The sequence below is a fragment of the Alosa sapidissima genome, chromosome 6 (assembly GCF_018492685.1).
Source record: "Alosa sapidissima isolate fAloSap1 chromosome 6, fAloSap1.pri, whole genome shotgun sequence".
NCBI lineage: Eukaryota > Metazoa > Chordata > Actinopteri > Clupeiformes > Clupeidae > Alosa > Alosa sapidissima.
This window is the reverse complement of record NC_055962.1, coordinates 33,803,287-33,822,886: the sequence shown is the minus strand read 5'-3', so window position 1 is coordinate 33,822,886 and position 19,600 is coordinate 33,803,287. Positions and strand designations below refer to the sequence as shown.

Genomic DNA, 19,600 nt, shown 5'->3' with positions numbered 1-19,600 from the left:
CATCACTTCTGCACAAGCTATATTTTGAGTTGTGCATGAGCTGGCACATTCAGATAGAACACTATAAAGGGCGTAAAGACTTGAAAACTGTTCAGTATTTTTTGTTATAATGATTATCTTTGTTTTCCTGCCACTAAAGGCTATAACCACCAACAAAAACTGAGTAAACAAACAATTGGACAAATCAATATTCTTAACATTAGTATCTCAGCCCAGAGTTTCACAAGCGTTGCATCCCGAAAATATAGACCCTTTCAAGAGAGTTCCATTATCAGCATCATAGGTGGCCCCACAAGGCTTCCTTTTTAACATTCCATATGTTATCTTAATGCAGAGGAACTAGATTGGGGCCCAAATAGAACGTTCAAGCATTGTTTTTGTTTTTATTGTTGAAAGGGTCTATAGGTATTGTTTTCTATGTTATTATAGTCAAGCAAGTTGTATATCTTTATAACATGTGTAGGCCTATATACATGATCATGTTTATTGTGTAAAAGAGTTCATTTATAACATGTGTAGCCCTATATACATGATAATGTTTATTGTGTAAAAGAGTTCATTTATAACATGTGTAGGCCTATATACATGATAATGTTTATTGTGTAAAGGAGTTCATTTTACATCTTAAAATGTAAACAGACTATATTTTCGGAAGTAGGTCTGCAGGGGAAGATGTTATCTGTAGGCTCCTTTTCAAAGTATATTCTGAATGCAAAGTATTCCATTCAGAATATACTTTGCATGAAAGGTTTCGTGAAGGAGCACAGGTCAGATGGATTTCTGAGGTGAATGAGATTATGCGTTAACTGCACAACACGGGTGGGGGGGGGGGGGGGGGGGGGGGGGTGAGAGACTTGATGTTTTAAAAGGTCTTTTTCTATTACCCACTAGTGACAATTGACCACTGGTACACAGCTACATAGCACAAACATTGTATGCCTAATTTAAACCAAGATATTCCCTCAGTGAAAGAAAGAGGAAAAAAGACCCTATATCCTCAAGTGCTGTCGGCTACTTCTCAAGGATCTGCATCATTCAAGACCCTTTCCCAGCCATGTGACATGGCCATTGCATCAGTATGACACAAATGCCCATGAGAATCAGATCAGTGCCCTACGCCATCTCTGGTCACCCTAAAGCTGCTTAGTGAGACATTAACTGTGTCGTTACTGGTCGCAAATAGGATCTGCCCAGTTGGAAGACTGGTTTGGTGCTTAGATTCAAATAAATTACATGCCGTAAATCCATTTAAATAATTGGTTCAAGACCACATTACAATATGCACAAGTGGTTTTGTGCCAAGCTGCCAAACTGCCAAACCCCTGCATATAATCAGGGGCATCCCATTAAAAGCAAACGTCTTCATTAGTAGGGACAATTATCAGCATGTCCAGTACACGGTCAGACAACATGTTTGTGTGCGTGGCCTTAAAACGCACACATGCACAAACATAAATGCAAGGCTAATATGCCTATGAAGCTTATACCAATTAAAAGAAAAGCTAAAGCACACACACTTTTGTTTTGCCATGGCCTATGTGTATGAAGTGTCCTAGTGTGTGTGTAACTAACTATTTAGGTAAGATGTGGCCTTAAAAACTGAAAAAATTACAATAAGATATCCTCCTGATGAAGATGATGATGATGATGGTGACATTATTATTATTATTATTATTATTATTATTATTATTATTATTATTATTATGTCTTTACAAGGTACTTTCAACTTACATGTTAACATGTTTACACATGGGTAAATGTACCAGTGCCACATTATTTTAAACAGGCAATATAAGGTCTTACTATATATTACGTCACATCGAGTCGCCAAAAACGTAAGGACCCTAACTGCGACAGTTCTGAAATTCAACGCGGGTCAACACTGGTCAGCATCCCAAATTCAAAACAGTAGGGGCAAAATGGTTTTATGCGAATAGTTTTCATTGAAAGCAAAATTGCATTGAAGCATTTTCACCCTCCTACATCCCTGAGGACCAGAGACTTTCGTCAGTGAGCTTTTCTGTGACGAGAACGATTGCATGTTACAAGTAAACAAGTCGAGTTAGCAAGCAAGCTAGCTAGCTGTGGCCAGTTGTGCTGGGTTTGAAATCGAAACCTAACAGCGTTGCTTATTAGGTTTTGTTTCGTATTCATATCTCTTGTTGTAAACTCGTCATTGACATCGATCTTTGGCAAACTGTTCTTTGGCGCATTTCTTTCGGATAGGCGGTTGAAGAGGACAGGAATGTACTACAATTATCTGACACTATAAACTTCAGCCAAGTATGTTCATGTCCCTGTATTGTTCTTGAAACCTCCATTTGCAATATTGCAAACTCTAAAGCTGTACTATAAATGTTATGTTGCTCACTTGATTGAGACTCCAATCTGTAAATCATGCAAAGTGTAACGTTAGACCTCAAAGTTCCCCATCATTTCACCTGTTTAAAGGTTATGTTCTTAAGCACGGGAGGGGTGTCCTAAAATGTTTATCATGAATCATAAGTCTGGTTGTGTGAGTTCTGCCAGTCGAACAAACTCTGAACTGATTATTATATTGATGTATTATGTTGGGTCTATCTGAATAGTATGTTGATTGAAATAATCTGGCCTTTTAGCCATGTTAAAAAGAAAATTCGTGGCCGAGGAGCCTAAGAAAAAGAAGCAGCCAAGGCGGGATGAGGCTAGCTCTGATGAAGAGTCGGCTCAACACACCACTAGCCAAGGTAGGATGGTGGGACAGACCATGAATTAGACTAAATCAGCACAACATTTACCTGGGGAAACTCTTATTGTCTTCCACATGAGCATGTGTTCCTGTGGGCTTTGGGGTTTGATGTGTAATAATGGCATGTGAGGCTGCATCAACAGCTAAATGTGTGTCCACTGTTGTGTGAATCTGTGCATAGACTCCAGTCAGAGTGACTCTATGAGCGATGCTGAGGAGGCCAGGCCTAGTTTCTCCAGGCCCTCCCAGAGCCAGCAGGCAGACAGTCAGGAATCCTCCGCTGGCAAGTTCGCCATGTACAACAGCGTCTCACAGAAGCTCATGGTAAATCATTCTTCATACATATCATAAATGCTTGCACAGACCAAGTGTGATGACAAGCAATGCAGTGCATAACTGCATACTGTAGATCAATGTAATTGGTTCCCTTTTTGGTGCTATTAAAAACCGAGACAAGATTCAAGACAAGTATAAATGTGCTTGGTACAGAATGTGTGGAGTGGACCAGTAGAAAATGTATTTACAGTGACACTGACACTATAACCTCTGTTTCAATCCCTAGGCTAAAATGGGCTTTCGTGAGGGCGAAGGTCTGGGTAAGTTCGGCCAGGGTCGGAAGGACATTGTGGAGGCGTCTACCCAGCGGGGCAGGAGGGGTCTGGGCCTGATGCTGAAGGGCTTCCAGGGGGAGCTCAACGTGGACTGGAGGGACGAACCAGCGGTACAGGACGCTCTTCCATTCCATTGTCCCTTTCAATCACTTTCAGTCTTTTTCTCTCTTACAAAGTAATAATACACACCACAGTTTTACCTCCTGTTAAGTGTTAAATGCATTTCATTGTATTTGTACACTGCACAATGACAAAGATGGATGTAATCATCGCTTCTTATGCACACACACACACACACACCTACACACCACAGGCGTTCATGAACCCTCTTTCTCTACACTTTAGCACACACAACAGTCAGCCTTTCTCTCTGTTCACACACATCAGTCTCTCTCGCTCTCTCTGTTTCCTTCTTCTTTCCCGCTGTTTACAGTTTGGGGATGTACTTTTACAAACGTGTCCTGCTAATGCAATGTTATTGAGAGCATTTTGCTATTTTGTCTTACACACTTTTTCTATTGTTTTTCTATTGACTCTCTAATCTTTTTGCATCTATCTATCTATCTATCTATCTATCTGTTTTTCATTGCTGCATTGGTCTTCTTTCTCTCTGTGTCTTGTTCTCATATACTGCATTCGTGTGCCACTCTTTCAGCCCAGCGCAACAGAGTCGGTGGAATGGTTTCCAGAATGTTCCACAGAGATCCCAGACTCGGATGAGCTGAAGGATTGGATGCATATCGGGGAGGTAAACTGACAGCAAACCGCCACGCTCACATACATTATGAGCCAGTGCCACATACAGTACATACAAACAAGCATTCAGATACAGCTGGAGGAACCAGCTTATCCACCTGTAAAAAAACAATGATGTATAGAATTGAAGATGAAGTGCAACACGTAAATGTAAATCAGTTTTCTAGGCCATATATACCTGCGTATACAAGGAATTTGGTCTCTGCATTTATCCCATCCGTGAATTAGTAAACACACAGTGAGGTGAAGCACACACTAACCCAGAGCAGTGAGCTGCCTTGCAGTGAGGGGTTAGGTGCCTTGCTCAAGGGCAATTTTAGCTGTGCCTACTGGTCGGGGATCAAACTGGCAACCCTTCGGTTACAAGCCCGAAGCCCTAACCAGTAGGCCACAACTGCCCCTACACTACTTATAATTGACAGATCACATGTGTTTGTGTGATTTCTCAGAGGAAGTTGAAGATTGAGGATGAGACAGAGTTCTGCTCTGAAAATCTTTTGCATCTTCTTCTCCGCTGTAAGGTGTGTACTGTGTGTATTATGTAATCCACGTGTGTGTGTGTGTTTGTAAATGTCCATGAGAAATGCTCTAGTTGTTTTTGTATGATAAGTAGTGGTTTTGATTGGTATGCTTCTGTTGGCAAGTATTGTGTGTGTGTTTATAAATGATTGCGTGCCTATACCGTGATGTTAATGGAAGTGGATAATGTCCTTGTATGTGTGTGTTTGTAGAATGTTTTTGATGATTTAGAGGGTGAAGAGATGAGGAGGGCACGAACCCGCTCCAATCCATATGAAACTATACGAGGGGCTTTCTTCCTTAACAGGTAATACAGTACACGACACACACACACACTTTCTCCGCTATACTGTGGTGTTCACGACTGTTGATGTAGGACTATTCAAATATGTGTGACCAGGCTTGTGGTCTGCATATGTTAGTGAGCACACACACACACACACACATACACACACACTCCCCTCTCTCACTCTATACACAGTAGCATGTATGACCGTGAGCTTAGTTGTAGTAGCTTAGTTATAGTTTCATTGAAAGTTTGTGATGGCAAACCTTAACAATTAAGATTTCTTTTCAGCTAACATCTGAGTTGTTTGCCAATTGTTCTTCTGCTCGTGCTCTTTCAGAGCTGCAATGAAGATGGCAAACATGGACCATGTCTTTGATTACATGTTCACCAACCCAAAAGACTCACAAGGGGTAGGACAAGGCCTTCACGCTTCTATTCTTTGAACTTTTAGTGTGCTTACGTGTGTGTGTGTGTGTGTGTGTGTGTGTGTGTGTGTGTGTGTGTGTGTGTGTGTGTGTGTGTGTGTGTGAGTGTGTGAGTGAGAGTGTGTGAGTGAGTGAGTGACAGTGTGTGTGATGAGAAGACACATCTTCATAAACCCCTAACCGGTCATGTGTTTGGGCTCTCTCACAGAAACCCCTGACGCGGGATAAGGAGGGCGAGCTGCTGTATTTCGGCGACGTGTGTGCGGGCCCTGGCGGCTTCTCGGAGTACGTCCTCTGGAGGAGGAAGTGGCACGCCAAAGGCTTCGGCATGACCATCAAAGGACCCAACGACTTCAAGCTGGAGGACTTCTACGCCGCACCCAGCGAGCTCTTTGAGCCCTACTACGGTAAGGCCTGGAGCAGAGGCCTTAGAGGCCAGTGAGTGAGAGTGGGGTGGACATGACCTGGTGTTGATGGCTAATAGTGAGTTAATGCAGAGATATTTGTCAGACAGAGATAAAGGTGTCAGATGATAGATTACCATCTGCAGTCAAAAGCAGTGGATGCTCATGTCAGTGGTGGTCTTGGGAAAACTGTCATTAGTAGTATTTTAAATACAGTCAATAAACTCTCAGTTTGACAGTTTGCCAGTTTCTTCAAAATTGATGTTTACCTTTGTGGCACTATACAGCGTTTCCCACAGATTTGAATTCTATTTGTGGTGGTAGGTTTGCAGAATTAACTTAAATGCAAAAGTTTTTAACAAATTAGCGCAGCGGGGTTATGATGCTAACCAGGATTGTTTGCAGGATTGTTAATGTTGTCTTTAAACATGCATGTAGGTTCGTTGAGAGACAGAGAAACAAGGAGAGGCTTTACAAAGGTGCACATAGCTCTACAATGAAAGAATTCCATCCAATTGAAATAGTACAACATGGAAAATCATTGTGTGGTGGTCAATGTTATTGTGGTGGGATGCCACAAATAAGTCAATGTATGGGATACACTGCTATACCATTTCTCATTGGTGATGTTATTTCTGCTTCATTGTGTTTTTTTACATTCTATATATCTCATCACTTGGCTGCACTCACCAGTCGCTTTCTCTTTCAGGTGAGGGAGGCGTGGATGGTGATGGTGACATCACGCGGCCAGAGAACATCACAGCGTTCCGGAACTTTGTCCTGGAGAACACAGAACGCCGCGGCATGCACTTCCTCATGGCAGATGGAGTAAGATTCCTCAGTCATTCTTCTGTCCTTCTCTTTTGAGAGTAACACGGGGAGTGATGCAAGGCCAGCTGCTTGTGCTTGAGAGGTGCCCGTACCAGCGGCCGAGGCTGGGGCTGTGGGGGTGCTGTCTGATGTGTGTGGTGTGTGTTGCCCCCATCACAGGGCTTCTCTGTGGAGGGCCAGGAGAATATCCAGGAGATACTCAGCAAGCAGCTCCTGCTCTGTCAGTTCCTCACGGCACTGTCCGTGGTCAGGACAGGTGAGTGGGTGTGTGGGTCTCTGTGTGCACGCTAGAGTTCTTGGGATTCAGTGCGTGCGTGTGTGCGCGTGGGTGTGTGTGTGTGTGTGTGCGTGCGTGCGTGTGTGCGTGTGTGTGCGCGTGTGCGTGTGTGTGTGTGTGTGTCTGCGTGTGCGTGTGTGTGTGTGTGTGTGTGTTCAGTGTTTCAGATTTTTTTTTAACAGTGGCGGCAGCGTCACGTTAACAATGCATTAAACCACATGTCACTTGACTTGAACGCTTGAACATGGGCTACCGGTAGTTCACGTTGACAATGGAGAAACGCTTAGCGTAAGCTTATGACGTTTATGACAGAAATTAAGTTTTGAGCCAATGTTGTAGAAACACAACCCACAACACTGCCTTTATTTGGTGCAAATCTCATTAACTTTATAGTCCGCGATTCACATTAGGCCTACTAGGCCATCACCACGAGTGCATACAAAACGTTTTTGGCCAAGTTTTGCCATTTAAATTCGTTCCTACCAGTCGTTGCTTTTTTACTGCGTCGATTCAAGATTGAGTGCGCATCTAATGTAACAGCGATGTCTTCGCGGAGACATCCACTCTCCAGTTTCATTTTTGCTGTTGTTACGAGCGAGCTATATGGAAAATACATGTACTTTCAATACGATCAGCTTCAGAAAGGAATGGGTTTACCTTAGCCTGTGCTACACCTTTCCACCAAGTTGTGCGAAAATTGTAGTTTTTGCGATGTTGACAAACATGCGTAGCACATGGAAGCTCTTGATTGCGCATGCCACTAAAGTCTATAAAAACAATATATTTATGGAATAAAACTAGACAGGTACCTCGGATTAGCATTGCTGTTTTTTGTTAGACTGCAATTTTCAGCAGCCAGCGGAGGGCATTTAGCCTACTATGCTTCCAGACAATATTTTGCATCTCCCCTAATTCTGAAGCAGTGGCACCACTAAATGAAGAGGAAACACTAAGAAGAAAGTTAATGCTTTAAATAGGCTACATCAATACAATATATAAAATGTGAAGTGAAACTGGACGGGCCATAATAACCTCTGACTAGTTTTAGGCTACTTGTTGTTAAATTGCAATGTGAGCGGCAGCCAGCAGGGGAGGATACGTTGGCAGGATTATTTAAAAAGCAACTGCAACTACATTGTGCGTCTGTCCTGATTCTGATACTGTGGGGGTATTAATTAAACCGTGGCGGGCCGCCATGCTGAAATAAACGCAGAGGAAACACTGGTGTTTGTTGTGTGTGTGTGTGTGTGTGTGTTGTGTGCATGCATGTGTGTGTGCATGTGTGTGTGTTTGTGTGCAGCATGTGATGGCGTGATGTGCTTAATTTTAGAAAGCCATTGGCTGGTGATGATCCCTGCCGCCATTTCTTTGAAGTGCACCTCAGGGTGATTTTGTGGCTAATTGCTCAGTTGGTGTCGCCTGTTTAACAGCCCTCCCTCTAAGAAGGAAAGCAGATGGGTTCCTGTGTAACGCGCTTGGATATTATCTGTGTGTGTGTGTGTGTGTGTTTGTGATTCTTTGTGTACTGTATGTGCATCCATTTCCATATCGTACAGAATGGAATCATTTTAATCAAGTTCTTTAATATATGACGGTCCTTCACTGTCCCCCTCCAGGTGGCCATTTTGTGTGTAAGACCTTCGACCTGTTCACGCCCTTCAGTGTGGGGCTGATCTACCTGCTGTACCTCTGCTTCGACAGGGTCTCCCTCTTCAAGCCCGTCACCAGCCGTCCTGCCAACTCCGAGAGGTGAGAGCCATGAGACCTCTACCTTCAGTGTCCGCTGCATGGATTAAGCCTAGTCTTAGACTAAAAGAAAAGTTCTAGGAGAGTTTCCATGGACACAGATTTTAGTCGAGGACGAGGCTTGAGGAATGTTTGGAGAACTAGCTGCTAGAGTTCAAGATCAGTAGGGAAATGAAGGAATAATCCTGCCACAACTATAAGCAGTAACTTGGTAAAGATATTTTACCCATAGATAATTGTGTGTGTGTGTGTGTGTGTGTGTGTGTGTGTGTGTGTGTGTGTGTGTGTGTGTGTGTGTGTGTGTGTGTGTGTGTGTGTGTGTGTGTGTGTGTGTGTGTGTGTTGTACTGCAGGTATATTGTATGTCAAGGCCTGAAGCCGGGTTCGGACGCGGTGCGGGAATACCTGTTCACCGTAAACATCAAGCTGAACCAGCTGCGACACAAAGACTTGGACGTCAACGAGGTCGTTCCGCTGGACATCATCAGATCGGACACGGACTTCCTCCACCACATGATCCACTCCAACGAGAAGTGAGATACACACAGACATACCTACAAACACAACAACCGGTAACGGGCAGCCGTGGCCTACTGGTTAGCACTTCGGACTTGGAACCAGAGGGTTGCCGGATCGAACCCCGACCAGTAGGAAGCGGCTGAAGTGCCCTTGAGCAAGGCACCTAACCCCTCACTGCTCTCCGAGCGCCGCTGTTGTTACAGCTCACTGCGCCAGGATTAGTGTGTGCTTCACCTCACTGTGTGTTCACTGTGTGCTGGGTGTGTTCACGGATTGGGATAAATGCAGAGACCAAATTTCCCTCATGGGTCAAAACATTATATATATACTTATACCTAACAGTAAACACACCTATGCACATGCATTCAGTCAAGCAGTGTTTTTCCCATACATACTTAAGTTAAAAAAAAAAAGTCTAAATGCAAAAATATTTCCCTTGGGATAAATAATCTATCTGTCTATATATCTGGCTATCGTTCTAAATAATGTAACTTATATTTTTATGCTCTTCCAGCCATTGTGCAGTGCAGGTCAAAGCCCTGGCTAAAATCCACGCCTTCGTATTGGACAAGTGAGTTGCTTTGTTACACAAAGGTTCTTTCTGGGTTCTCTCTGTGTGTCTTTTGTATCATACAGTACGTATTTTTGTTCACTTGGAGTTTGATTGTTTGTGGGTACTTATTCATGCACCTTAAGAGGTGTGTGTGTGTGTGTGTGTGTGTGTGTGTGTGTGTGTGTGTGTGTGTGTGTGTGTGTGTTTCTGTGTGTGTTTCTGTTAAAGATTTCCTGTTTAATATCAGTGTAAACATGTTGAACTATGTTCCTGATGGATTGCTCTCTCTCTCTCGCTCTCTCTCTCTCTCAGTACTCTGTCAGAGCCTCGTCAGGCTGACATCCGTAAAGAGTGCTTCAAAGCATGGGGGGTTAGTAACACCATCGTATATTTCTTCCTGTAATCACCCACAGAGGTCTGTAGCTGCATTTATTAGTGTATAACTGTCTACCGATGTGTGTTGTTGTCTGTAATGACTGCTAGTGTAGTTTAGTAAAATAAGTGATTCTTGTTTTGATTCCAGATCCCTGATAAAGCCAGGGTGGCTCCTGGACCATCAGATGCTAAAAGCAAATTCTATGAACTAATGAAGGTACGGAGTCCGGCTAGATGTGGGTGTGTAACATTTTGTACAAACAATATGGTTGAATAGATCTGCTTGTACTATGTCAATGTTAGGCAGAGTGGGCTGAGAATAGACACAGTATGTGCTGTATTTTAGAATGTGGTAAAATTGCCTTGAGTGTGTGAAATGTGAGTTTGCCATTGGTGTAGGGTTTAGACATAGACTGGCTGAGCCTGAAGCCAACGCCCCTGACCGCCACCACACTGGATAAGGTGCAGCATGTGCTCGACCACAGGTGCATCGTGGGGGGAGGAGAGCAGTTGTTTCTGCTATCGCTTGGGGTAAGAGCAACAGCTGTTTTCATTTTATTTATTTATTTATTTTTACATGTGGTAGAATTGACCATGGCTGTTCAGAGCCCTCTAGGGTCAAGAGTCGAGCCTAGTGGTCATGATACCTGAGACGAGGCATGTACTGTACGTATTATCAATTCAGGCAAGCCAAGTCTGAAGCACGCCTATCTTAAAGGGAATCAACTATCTGGTATTGCCTCAAATTGTGCAGCTGGGGAGGCAATAGATAGTTTGGGTACACAGAGAGCAGTAGATTGTATTTTGCTTTGTTTGGGAACACCAAGCCCCCATACTAGTTGTTCATTACACAGACATTACACAGACATTACACAGACATTGTTTATGATCCTCACGGTGTCGCCCAGTGATATCGCACATCTACCTCACAGCTCATTACACAAAACATAATGTTTTGGAGTTTTGATCGCTATGAGGTCATTAAACAAAACTCCAGAGAATAATGTAAGATAGCCCTTTATGTCTTTAGTCTTATATTATACATCATGTCTCCTTTTCTCTCTCTTCTCTCTCTCCATCTCTCTTTTTTCTTCTCCCTCTCTTCACTCTCTCCACCTCTCTTTTCTACTCTCCTTTTTCCTCTTCTCTCTCTCCATCTCTCTTCTCTACTCTCCCTTTCTCTCTCCTCTCTCTCTCTCTCCCTTTCTCTCTCCTCTCTCTCCACCTCTCTTTTCTACTCTCCTTTTTCCTCTTCTCTCTCTCCATCTCTCTTCTCTACTCTCCCTTTCTCTCTTCTCTCTCCATCTCTCTTCTCTCTCTCCCTTTCTCTCTCCTCTCTCTCCACCTCTCTTTTCTACTCTCCTTTTTCCTCTTCTCTCTCTCCATCTCTCTTCTCTACTCTCCCTTTCTTCTCTTCCCTCCACCCGTCCCTCCTGTCGTCTCTCTTCTCCCTCTCTTCTCTCTCTCTCCATCTCTCTTCTCTGCTCCACCTCTCCTCTCCTCTCTCCACCCACTCCACACTGTGCAGAGGTCCCAGATCTACACCTGTGACGGGCGGATGCCCCTGCGCTGGAAGAAGCTGGAGACGGTCAACAAGCTGGAGCTGCCCAGGGACACGCTGCTGAGCGTGGAGATCGTCCAGGAGCTCAAGGGGGAGGTGAGACCCAGAGGAGAGAGGTAGAAAGGGTCAGGTCAATCGAGAAGGAGGAGGAGGAAGAGGAGGGTTATCAGGAGGAAGGCTGCTTGATCAAGGCAAAAATCAGTATCACAATTATTTTGGTCAATATAAAACTTTCAAAAAATGGAACTGAAAGGCGTGTGAAAGAGCTAGAATTCAAGACAAAACGATAACATAGATGTAATTGCAAAACAGAATATGGCAAAATAATTGTATCTCAATTATATTTTCATAATCATTGGAAGTCATTGAAATTTGATTTAAATTAATTGCATAGCCCTAGTCAGGAGAAAGATTAACCCTTTGATGAGTGAAGTGTTTTTATATGTATTTTTATGTACTTTATTTATCAAATCATTCCAGAATAACCTATAGATCTAGAGTGTACATAACTTCCATTCAAAAGTCGCCTGAGTTCATTATTGCATATTGAAACGGAACCTAAACATTCTGATGACATTATTGCTCGTCAAAGGGTTGGTGATGAGACGAGAGGACAGAGATGGCTGTATGAAGCCCTGTGCATGCACACAGTAGTGATGGACAGATAGACAGGCATTCTGGGAAATTGACAGCAGGGGGATCAGAAGAAAGCGAGGTAGGAGAACTGCAATAGAGCTGCAGGCATGGTTAAAACCTAGTGTGTGTGTCTGTGTGTGTCTGTGTGTGTGTCTGTGTGTGTGTGTGTGTGTGTCTGTGTGTGTGTGTGTCTCTGTCTCTGTCTGTCTCTGTCTCTGTCTCTGTCTCTGTCTGTGTGCGCGTGCTCGTAGGGAAAGGCCCAACGGAGAATAAATGCGGTCCATGTTCTGGACGCGTTGGTGCTAAACGGGACGGACGTGAGAGTGCAACACTTCAACCAGCGGTGAATATGACCTCTGCACCCTCACCACATCTCACACGTGGCTGCCATCTCTTGTGAGATGAGAACACCACTGCTGTCATTAGATTTGAAGTGATCAGCTGTTGTGGCTGTGTTGTATATTATCTGCTACATGATGATGTATAGCACATCTGAGATCTTCAGCACAGTATATTAGTACAGCATCTAAGTATGTGTCACTAACTATATTGTCTGTATTTTCAGGTGTTGTTAGTTATATTTGTACATACAGAAGGATAACTCTGTGTGTGTCTGTCTGTCTGTCTGTCTGTCTGTCTGTCTGGACCACTGTGGGCTGTCTCTCAGGATCCAGATGGTTGAGAAGTTTGTGAAGGCGGTGTCTAAACCTAGCAGACCTGACATGAACCCAATCCGGTATGCCACTTCCACTCTTGGCTTTCTTTCATTCATTTTTTCTTTCTTTTCTCTCTCTCTCTCTCTCTCTCTCTCTCTCTGTCTATCTCTCTAGCTCGCGCTCTCTCTGTGTCTATCTCTCTCTAGCTCTCTCTCCCTGGGGATCAATAAAGTATCTATCTATCTATCTATCTATCTATATATCTATATCTATCTATCTCTCTAGCCTCTAGCTCTCTCTCTATCTCTCTATCTCTCTCTCTGTCTCAGATCTGGGAATTTCTCACCATCTTTATTTTCTCACTCAATATCTCTCCTGTCAGGGTGAAGGAGGTGTACAGGCTGGAGGAGATGGACAAGATCTTTGTCAGGTAATTGCTTGATCTCTGATATTAAGTGGTGCACCAGCCGAACCGAGAATCAGAAAGGGCACCATCAGAGAGACTGAAAGTGTTGGTTGGAATGTAATTGATTTGCTGGAGGTGTGGCATCAGACACAACCAATCTGATGGCTCCACATTCCGTTAAAAGCCCTAGGATCAGAAAACATTCCACCATATACATTACAGGCAATTCTGCAATGTGTTTTCTCTGGAGTGATGTGATTGGATTGGAGTGAGGTCTGGTTAGAATCCTAAACATATGTCAGGTGAAAAGATGTAGCAGATGAATGCTACAGAAAAGGTTCTATGTAGAGTTGTGAATCTTCCCTGATCGATTCGATTCGATTACGATTATCATGTCTTCGATTCGATATCTCGATGCATCACGATGCATCAAATGCACTTTTCTATTAAAGCCATATAGGATTAGCCTGGCGAGCCAGACCCACATTAAAATGTAGGGTCTGGGCACTCACCGTTCGCAGTGCTCAGTCCGAGGGGCGGGATAATCAGTTGTCTTTCAAATTCCCTCTGCACGCAATAGGATATTTGTTTTCAAGTAGCAGGGAATTCAAGCCAAACCGTTGCAACAATGCCATCAATCATTATGTTAAGCCCACCAAACGACTCTATACATGATTTGATGTCCTGGTTAAGTTTCGATTTCTGGAGCTCACAAGCCAACGGAGAGTTGCTAGACTAGCCACACACACACACACACACACACACACACACACACACCGTTTACAGTCTTGATTATGTGGAGGCCGCTGGGCACGGGGCGCGTCTAGATTTCTAGGTTAATATAGGATATTTGACTTGACCGAATGCATTAAGATACTGTATATTTTAATATAATACATTTTTCAATATTACTTAGTACAATATTACATCCAAAAATACAAGTAGTAAGGTATAAACAATCTTTTTTATTTAACAAAGTCTGAACACAGCAGACAATCTGACAGACAGATAATCGATTATGGTCGGCCACTGCATCGATACAGCATCGTCCATGTCCACATCCCGATGCATCGATTATTTGATTAATTTCAACACCTCTAGTACTGTGATTATACATTAAAGGAGCTTTGTGAAATCCTTTGGATTTCGAGTCGTCTTGAACGTAACCACACGGCACTCTTCCGTTGACCTACGTTGTATTTAATACATCACCCACAGGTCGAACAACATGGTATTAAAAGACAGACACTAGCTGATTTGCCTGATAACTTCAGTGGATATGTGGATGACACAGTGCATAGGCTGGTTGCTTCTTCACATTCTGTTGCAATTCATTTTTGGATATATATATATATATATATATATTTTTTTTTTTTTTTTTTTTTTTTTTTTTTTTTTTTAAAAACTCCATTGCATCTTTAATGGACCAGCATTTTTGAGCCCAAGTATCTGAAACTCTCGGTGTGTATCTGTGTGTGAGTTTTAATCCTGCCTCCTCCTTAGGTTGGAGATGAAGATTACAAAAGGCTCTGGAGGGATGCCCCGTCTGTCCTACACGGGTCGAGATGACCGCCACTTTCTGCCCAGCGGCCTCCACATAATCAAGACTGTAAACGGTGTGTGTGTGTGTGTGTGTGTGTGTGTGTGTGTGTGTGTGTGTTGAACAAGGAGGTTAAAGATTGGCTAGTTATGTCTGTGTATAAAGGAGGCATTATATATACGCATGAAATAGAACTGCATGTGCAAGAATAATATTTAGAAACATTTCGTGTCAAATCAGACAGAATCCAGGAAACTAGCTGCACCATCTTAAATTGTCTGCAAAGTTTGTCTACATGTTTAGGCTGTCTACATGTTTAATAGTTTTACCTGTAAATTTTTTACAAGGTATTAGCAGCACAGTAACTTGATCAACAGAAAACAGCAAAAATAATATCAGAAATATTTCTTTAAAATGTTTCAGAAATATTTTACAGGCCTTGGTCTTGATACCCATTCATGGCAAAGTATTGGAGTATTAACATGCATATGCATTGTGTGCATTTATAATATTGTATATACAATATAATATATGTTTTGTAATATCTTCCTTGCCTCCCATTTCCCCTTGTTTCTTTCTACTGTAGACCCCTGGACAATGGCCTACAGTAAAAGCTCAAAGAGGAAGTATTTCTACAACAAAACGACCCACCACTCGACCTTTGACCTGCCAGGCGACTCAGTCGCCCCTTTCCAGTACGGCCTCACCTTTAATCACCTCTCACCTGTCCAAATAGCCCGATCTTTACCCTGCATTCTACTGGAGTCAGACCTCACAAACATGAACAGACAGGAGGGAGTAGCCAGATGTGTCATCTTACCAAGATAAACAAACCTGTTGTTACGGCTGCACACCGCATACAGAAATCTACCTCAGCTATAATTTGATCTGCAACTGAAACATTATTAGTTTCTCATCGGAACCTAAAACTGCCTTAGTTTAGAATGTCTTTTCACCACAAGGCTCTTTTGTTCTCCGTGTATAAGTGTTTGTCTCTGTGTCGCTTTCAGTGTCTGCCATAAGGAGAGAATCTTCTGGGCATGGGAGGAAGGGGTCAAAGTTCATGATTCCCAGACACGGGTCGACCCTGAGAAGCTCTCCAAAGAACATCTGCTGGAGTTCATCCATCAACATTACCAGCACTGAAAACACAGCAACAAAACACTTGTCTGATTTCCATCCAAACACACACACACACACACACACACACACCAGTAAACATATACATGCAGTGTGTAGAGTGCAGTGTGCAGAGATCTTTAAACATCATTTAAACTGAAAAAAGGAGTTACCCTTTTAGTGATGCATGCTGCCTTTGCTTGTAGCCCACCATGTTAGACAGAAACTTTGTATTAATTTGTATGTATGTGTGTGTGTGTGTGTTTGTGTCTCTCTGTGTGACTGTCTGTCTCTGTGTGTGTGTGTGTGTGTATGTTTGTTTGTTTGTGTGCTTGTCAGTCCAGCTTTGTCAGATGTGTTACCCTGGCCCTGTAGCCTGGTGCTTTAGTGTCAGTCAGCACACATCTGCCATTCACGAAGCTCGACTTCATTTCTTTGTGTGTGCAAGGGAGCATGGAGAGACTGTTCTAGGAAGAGCTTACGAAGACATTTTATTGTTGTTGACTCTGTTTCGTGTTATAGAGCTAGTTTGGACATGTACATGTGCTTGTCTACCTACTTAACATGCACGAGTCTGTTCTGTTAATGGCGCCCTCTTGGAATAGACAGTAGTCTGTCTGCGTGCAGTGAGGTGTCTGTCTTCATTATGTCTCTCTACGCTGTCTGTTTGCAGTGAGGTGTCTCTCTCTCTCTCTCTCTCCCCCCCTGTCTGTGTGCAGTGAGGTCTCTGCCCTGTCTGCGTGCAGTGAGGTATATCTCTCTCTGCCCTGTCTGCGTGCAGTGAGGTGTGTCTCTCTCTGCCCTGTCTGCGTGCAGTGAGGTGTGTCTCTCTACTCAGTATGTGTGCAGTGAGGTGTCTCTCTCTCCCTCTCTGCCTTGTCTGCGTAGTGAGGTCTCTCTCTCTCTGCCCTGTCTGCGTGCAGTGAGGTGTGTCTCTCTCTACTCAGTATGTGTGCAGTGAGGTGTCTCTCTCTCCCTCTCTGCCTTGTCTGCGTAGTGGTCTCTCTCTCTCTGTGCTGTCTGCGTGAAGTGGTCTCTCTCTCTCTGTGCTGTCTGCGTGAAGTGGTCTCTCTCTCTCTCTGCTGTCTGTGCAGTGAGGTGTGTCTGAGGTGTCTTCTCCCCTGTGCTCCTATGGCCTTTAATCTCATTTTCACACAAGTTCATCTGGTGTTACTCTCCTTCAGCTGCATCACACCGGCCATTTTGTTTTTAATCCGGTTAATGGGAATTATAAAGGTAATAATTATAATAGAGGTAATTATTGAGGATAAAAGAAAAGGAGATTGATTTTGTTAAACTTTTCCCTGTTTTTATTTCCCTCATGAGAGTCTGTTTATGCTGAGTGGAGCGATTCCATTCCAGAACAGGATGTAGTTAAGGACTTGATGCCCAAGTCCAATGGAAAATAAACATGCAAAAAGTCTCCTTTTGTTGTGGTATATGTCTCGTAAAATTTGACCTATCCCATTTATGTATGTACCCATAGGAAACATTTGGATATTTCAGTAAATTATACAAGACTCATAATACATTCAGTACAACACAGTCAGTACAAAAATGGACACGCTCACATATCTAATCCTCGTCTGATCCAAAATGAAATTAAAAGCTGCGGAGGCGATGAAGGCAGATGATGTCTATAGTGGCTGCATGCTTTCAAAAAGTAAAATGTGCAAAATATTTCTGTATTCTGGAGACCTGAATGTTATACAGTTCAGTCACTGTGTAAGCCCAAATTTAAGTATTAGAGGATTTTTGATATTTCTGGCAAACCATTTTCAGCCATATTTCTGGGAAAATAGAATCTATATTTTGGCACAAATGACTGGGTATGGGAATACCATACCATAGGCCACAAAAAGGTATGTGCTACTGTCAAGTTCTCTTCTGGTCTTTGGCAGAGGAATCAGAACTCATTGTCTGTTCAGACTAGTCTATGGTCAGTGGGAGTCAGACATGTCAGAGTGGGTGAATGGACGAACGCTTCTGAGGAAAAAAAACTAAAGAGAATGGAGTTTGTCCAAATGGATGGGAGGTCTTCTGAAGTCCTCTGAGTGGTCATATGAAATGGCATTCAGGAGATGGAGACAATTGCTCTGTAAGGCTGAGAGAAGTCGGCAATTATACAAGTAGTTGTTAAACAGATGTTTTTCCTCAGTAGATAAAAGTGTAGTAGAATGGTTGGATGTTTTCCCTCAGTAGAAGAAGGTGCATAAAATGTTTGGATGTTTTCCCTCAGAAGATGGAAGTGTAGAGAGCATCGTGTTTGGATGTTTCCCTTAGTAGATGAAGGTGCAGTAGAATGTTTGGATGTTTCTCTCAGTAGATGAAGGTGTAGTAGAACAGTGCGCTGATGGCCAGCAGAGCGACAGAGAGCATCATGTTCCTCCTGTTCTCTCCCCTCAGGATCTCCAGTTCGCGATCTGAGACAGACATGGGTGAAGGTGGGTTATGCGACTTGGGTGCAGTTTTGAACTATTAATGAGTTATGAGCTTTTTGTTTGCTATTTTATTTAATCTTGCAAACTTGATAAGTAGCCTACTGGAACGGCTCTCACCATATTTCTGTATTCTTTCTGTCATAAGTGTCATCTCATCCTCCAAAAGTTTACTGTCCGGGGCAGAAAGACATTCAAGGCTTTAGAGTTGGCCCAAACGCATGGGACATTTCATTTTGACCTATGTGCTGCTCAGAACACCATCACATGTACCTGTCCTCATCGGAGAGCTCCTCTTTTCTGCGTCTGAACTCGGCTCTCTCAAGTAGGCCGTTGCATCGCGACTTGCGCTCTTCTACTCGATCGATCTACGATGCACAAAAGCAGAAATGATGCATAGCCTACTTCATTTCAGTGTCTGGTTAATTATAGGATACGTCAGTACATGTTGGCAGTGGAGATCAATAATTTACAACACTCTAATCAGATATTTACAATGAAAAGACTACGACTGACTGTCTGAGATCAGAACTACCGTTCAGTCAAGTCAGAATTCAAAACACTGCAGCATGCTCATTCTGTTCATTCATCGGTCATGACCTGATAAAAACAAACGTTACTAACCTCACTGGCCACACTTATTTTTTCTCGGCTTTTCTCCTTTGGCTTGGTCATCTTTCACTCTAACCTCCCTTGACCCATTAACAGTAAAGTCGGAGGTAACGCGACTAAAAATATCACCTGAACAGATAAATACAACACAACGCACTACCAGGAACTGCAGTAAGCGAAGAGACTTCCTCAGTGAAGACGTGTCTGTCTCCCACCTGAGGGGTGTAAGAGAATTGAAGACAACAGCGCGTCCTGCTGGGAAGGAGTGGGGGTATATTCTTAATCTTGTTAGTCGCCCTCTGTTGGCCTAATTTAACTTGCTGCAGTCATTACACAGTGAGTCTACATAACGATATTTGTGTTGATCAGCTGCTGCCAGAACACTGTCTTGAGGATATAGCCTAGGGCAGGCTATACACGAGCTCCATTGCTGAATTTGTCAGCAAATACGCATGTTCGATGCAAGATTTTGGCGGCTGGCCAGGGTCCTGAAACGCTTTTACAGGGATCGTGTAGGGCAGGAGTCAATGCAGGAGCCATAAGAAATACCCATGCCTCCATGCCATGACAGGGGGTGTGGTGCAAATGCATCGTCAGTGG

At 43.2% G+C, this 19,600-nt stretch overlaps 2 protein-coding genes across 9 annotated transcripts; one reads left to right on the top strand and one right to left on the bottom strand.

Moving 5' to 3' along the window:
* The first annotated feature begins 1,845 nt into the window (after window positions 1-1,845).
* Window positions 1,846-17,373, top strand: cmtr1 (cap methyltransferase 1). Of its 8 annotated transcripts, none has more exons than XR_006032418.1 (25): window positions 1,846-2,283; window positions 2,619-2,726; window positions 2,910-3,052; window positions 3,291-3,449; window positions 3,995-4,087; window positions 4,545-4,616; window positions 4,827-4,921; window positions 5,241-5,313; window positions 5,537-5,735; window positions 6,442-6,560; window positions 6,723-6,819; window positions 8,457-8,589; window positions 8,939-9,118; window positions 9,619-9,675; window positions 9,970-10,027; window positions 10,181-10,249; window positions 10,432-10,563; window positions 11,561-11,689; window positions 12,481-12,572; window positions 12,897-12,965; window positions 13,268-13,315; window positions 14,795-14,907; window positions 15,418-15,526; window positions 15,842-16,627; window positions 16,674-17,373. XR_006032418.1 is itself a non-coding variant. In XM_042095563.1 (24 exons), the coding sequence occupies exons 2-24, from the start codon at window positions 2,621-2,623 to the stop codon at window positions 15,975-15,977; spliced, it is 2,481 nt and encodes an 826-aa protein (XP_041951497.1). In that variant the 5' UTR covers window positions 1,846-2,283; window positions 2,619-2,620; the 3' UTR covers window positions 15,978-17,373. The 8 variants fall into 8 exon arrangements, 3 of the variants coding, with proteins under 3 accessions (XP_041951497.1, XP_041951498.1, XP_041951499.1); XR_006032422.1 differs by having other exon boundaries at window positions 15,842-16,673; window positions 16,843-17,373; XR_006032421.1 differs by having other exon boundaries at window positions 15,842-16,735; window positions 16,878-17,373.
* On the bottom strand, window positions 17,238-19,305 carry ccdc167 (coiled-coil domain containing 167). The gene is made up of 4 exons (XM_042095566.1): window positions 19,013-19,305; window positions 18,662-18,756; window positions 18,509-18,561; window positions 17,238-18,373 (listed from the first exon to the last, which is right to left on the bottom strand). Exons 1-4 carry the CDS (start codon window positions 19,061-19,063, stop codon window positions 18,270-18,272), a joined length of 303 nt encoding a protein of 100 aa, XP_041951500.1. The 5' UTR covers window positions 19,064-19,305; the 3' UTR covers window positions 17,238-18,269.
* Window positions 19,306-19,600: the final 295 nt, after the last annotated feature.

Bases quoted from the DNA above. Each gene is read 5' to 3' on its own strand.
- cmtr1 (XM_042095563.1), top strand. From the start codon at position 2,621: ATGTTAAAAAGAAAATTCGTGGCCGAGGAGCCTAAGAAAAAGAAGCAG. The intron at 3,450-3,994 runs GTACAGGACGCT...CCACTCTTTCAG, and splicing joins ACTGGAGGGACGAACCAGCG to CCCAGCGCAACAGAGTCGGT. The intron at 14,908-15,417 runs GTGTGTGTGTGT...TTTCTACTGTAG, and splicing joins CATAATCAAGACTGTAAACG to ACCCCTGGACAATGGCCTAC.
- ccdc167 (XM_042095566.1), bottom strand. From the start codon at position 19,063: ATGACCAAGCCAAAGGAGAAAAGCCGAGAAAAAATAAGTGTGGCCAGT. The intron at 18,757-19,012 runs GTTAGTAACGTT...TGTGCATCGTAG, and splicing joins AAATAAGTGTGGCCAGTGAG to ATCGATCGAGTAGAAGAGCG. The intron at 18,562-18,661 runs GTACATGTGATG...TGCCCCGGACAG, and splicing joins GAGCTCTCCGATGAGGACAG to TAAACTTTTGGAGGATGAGA.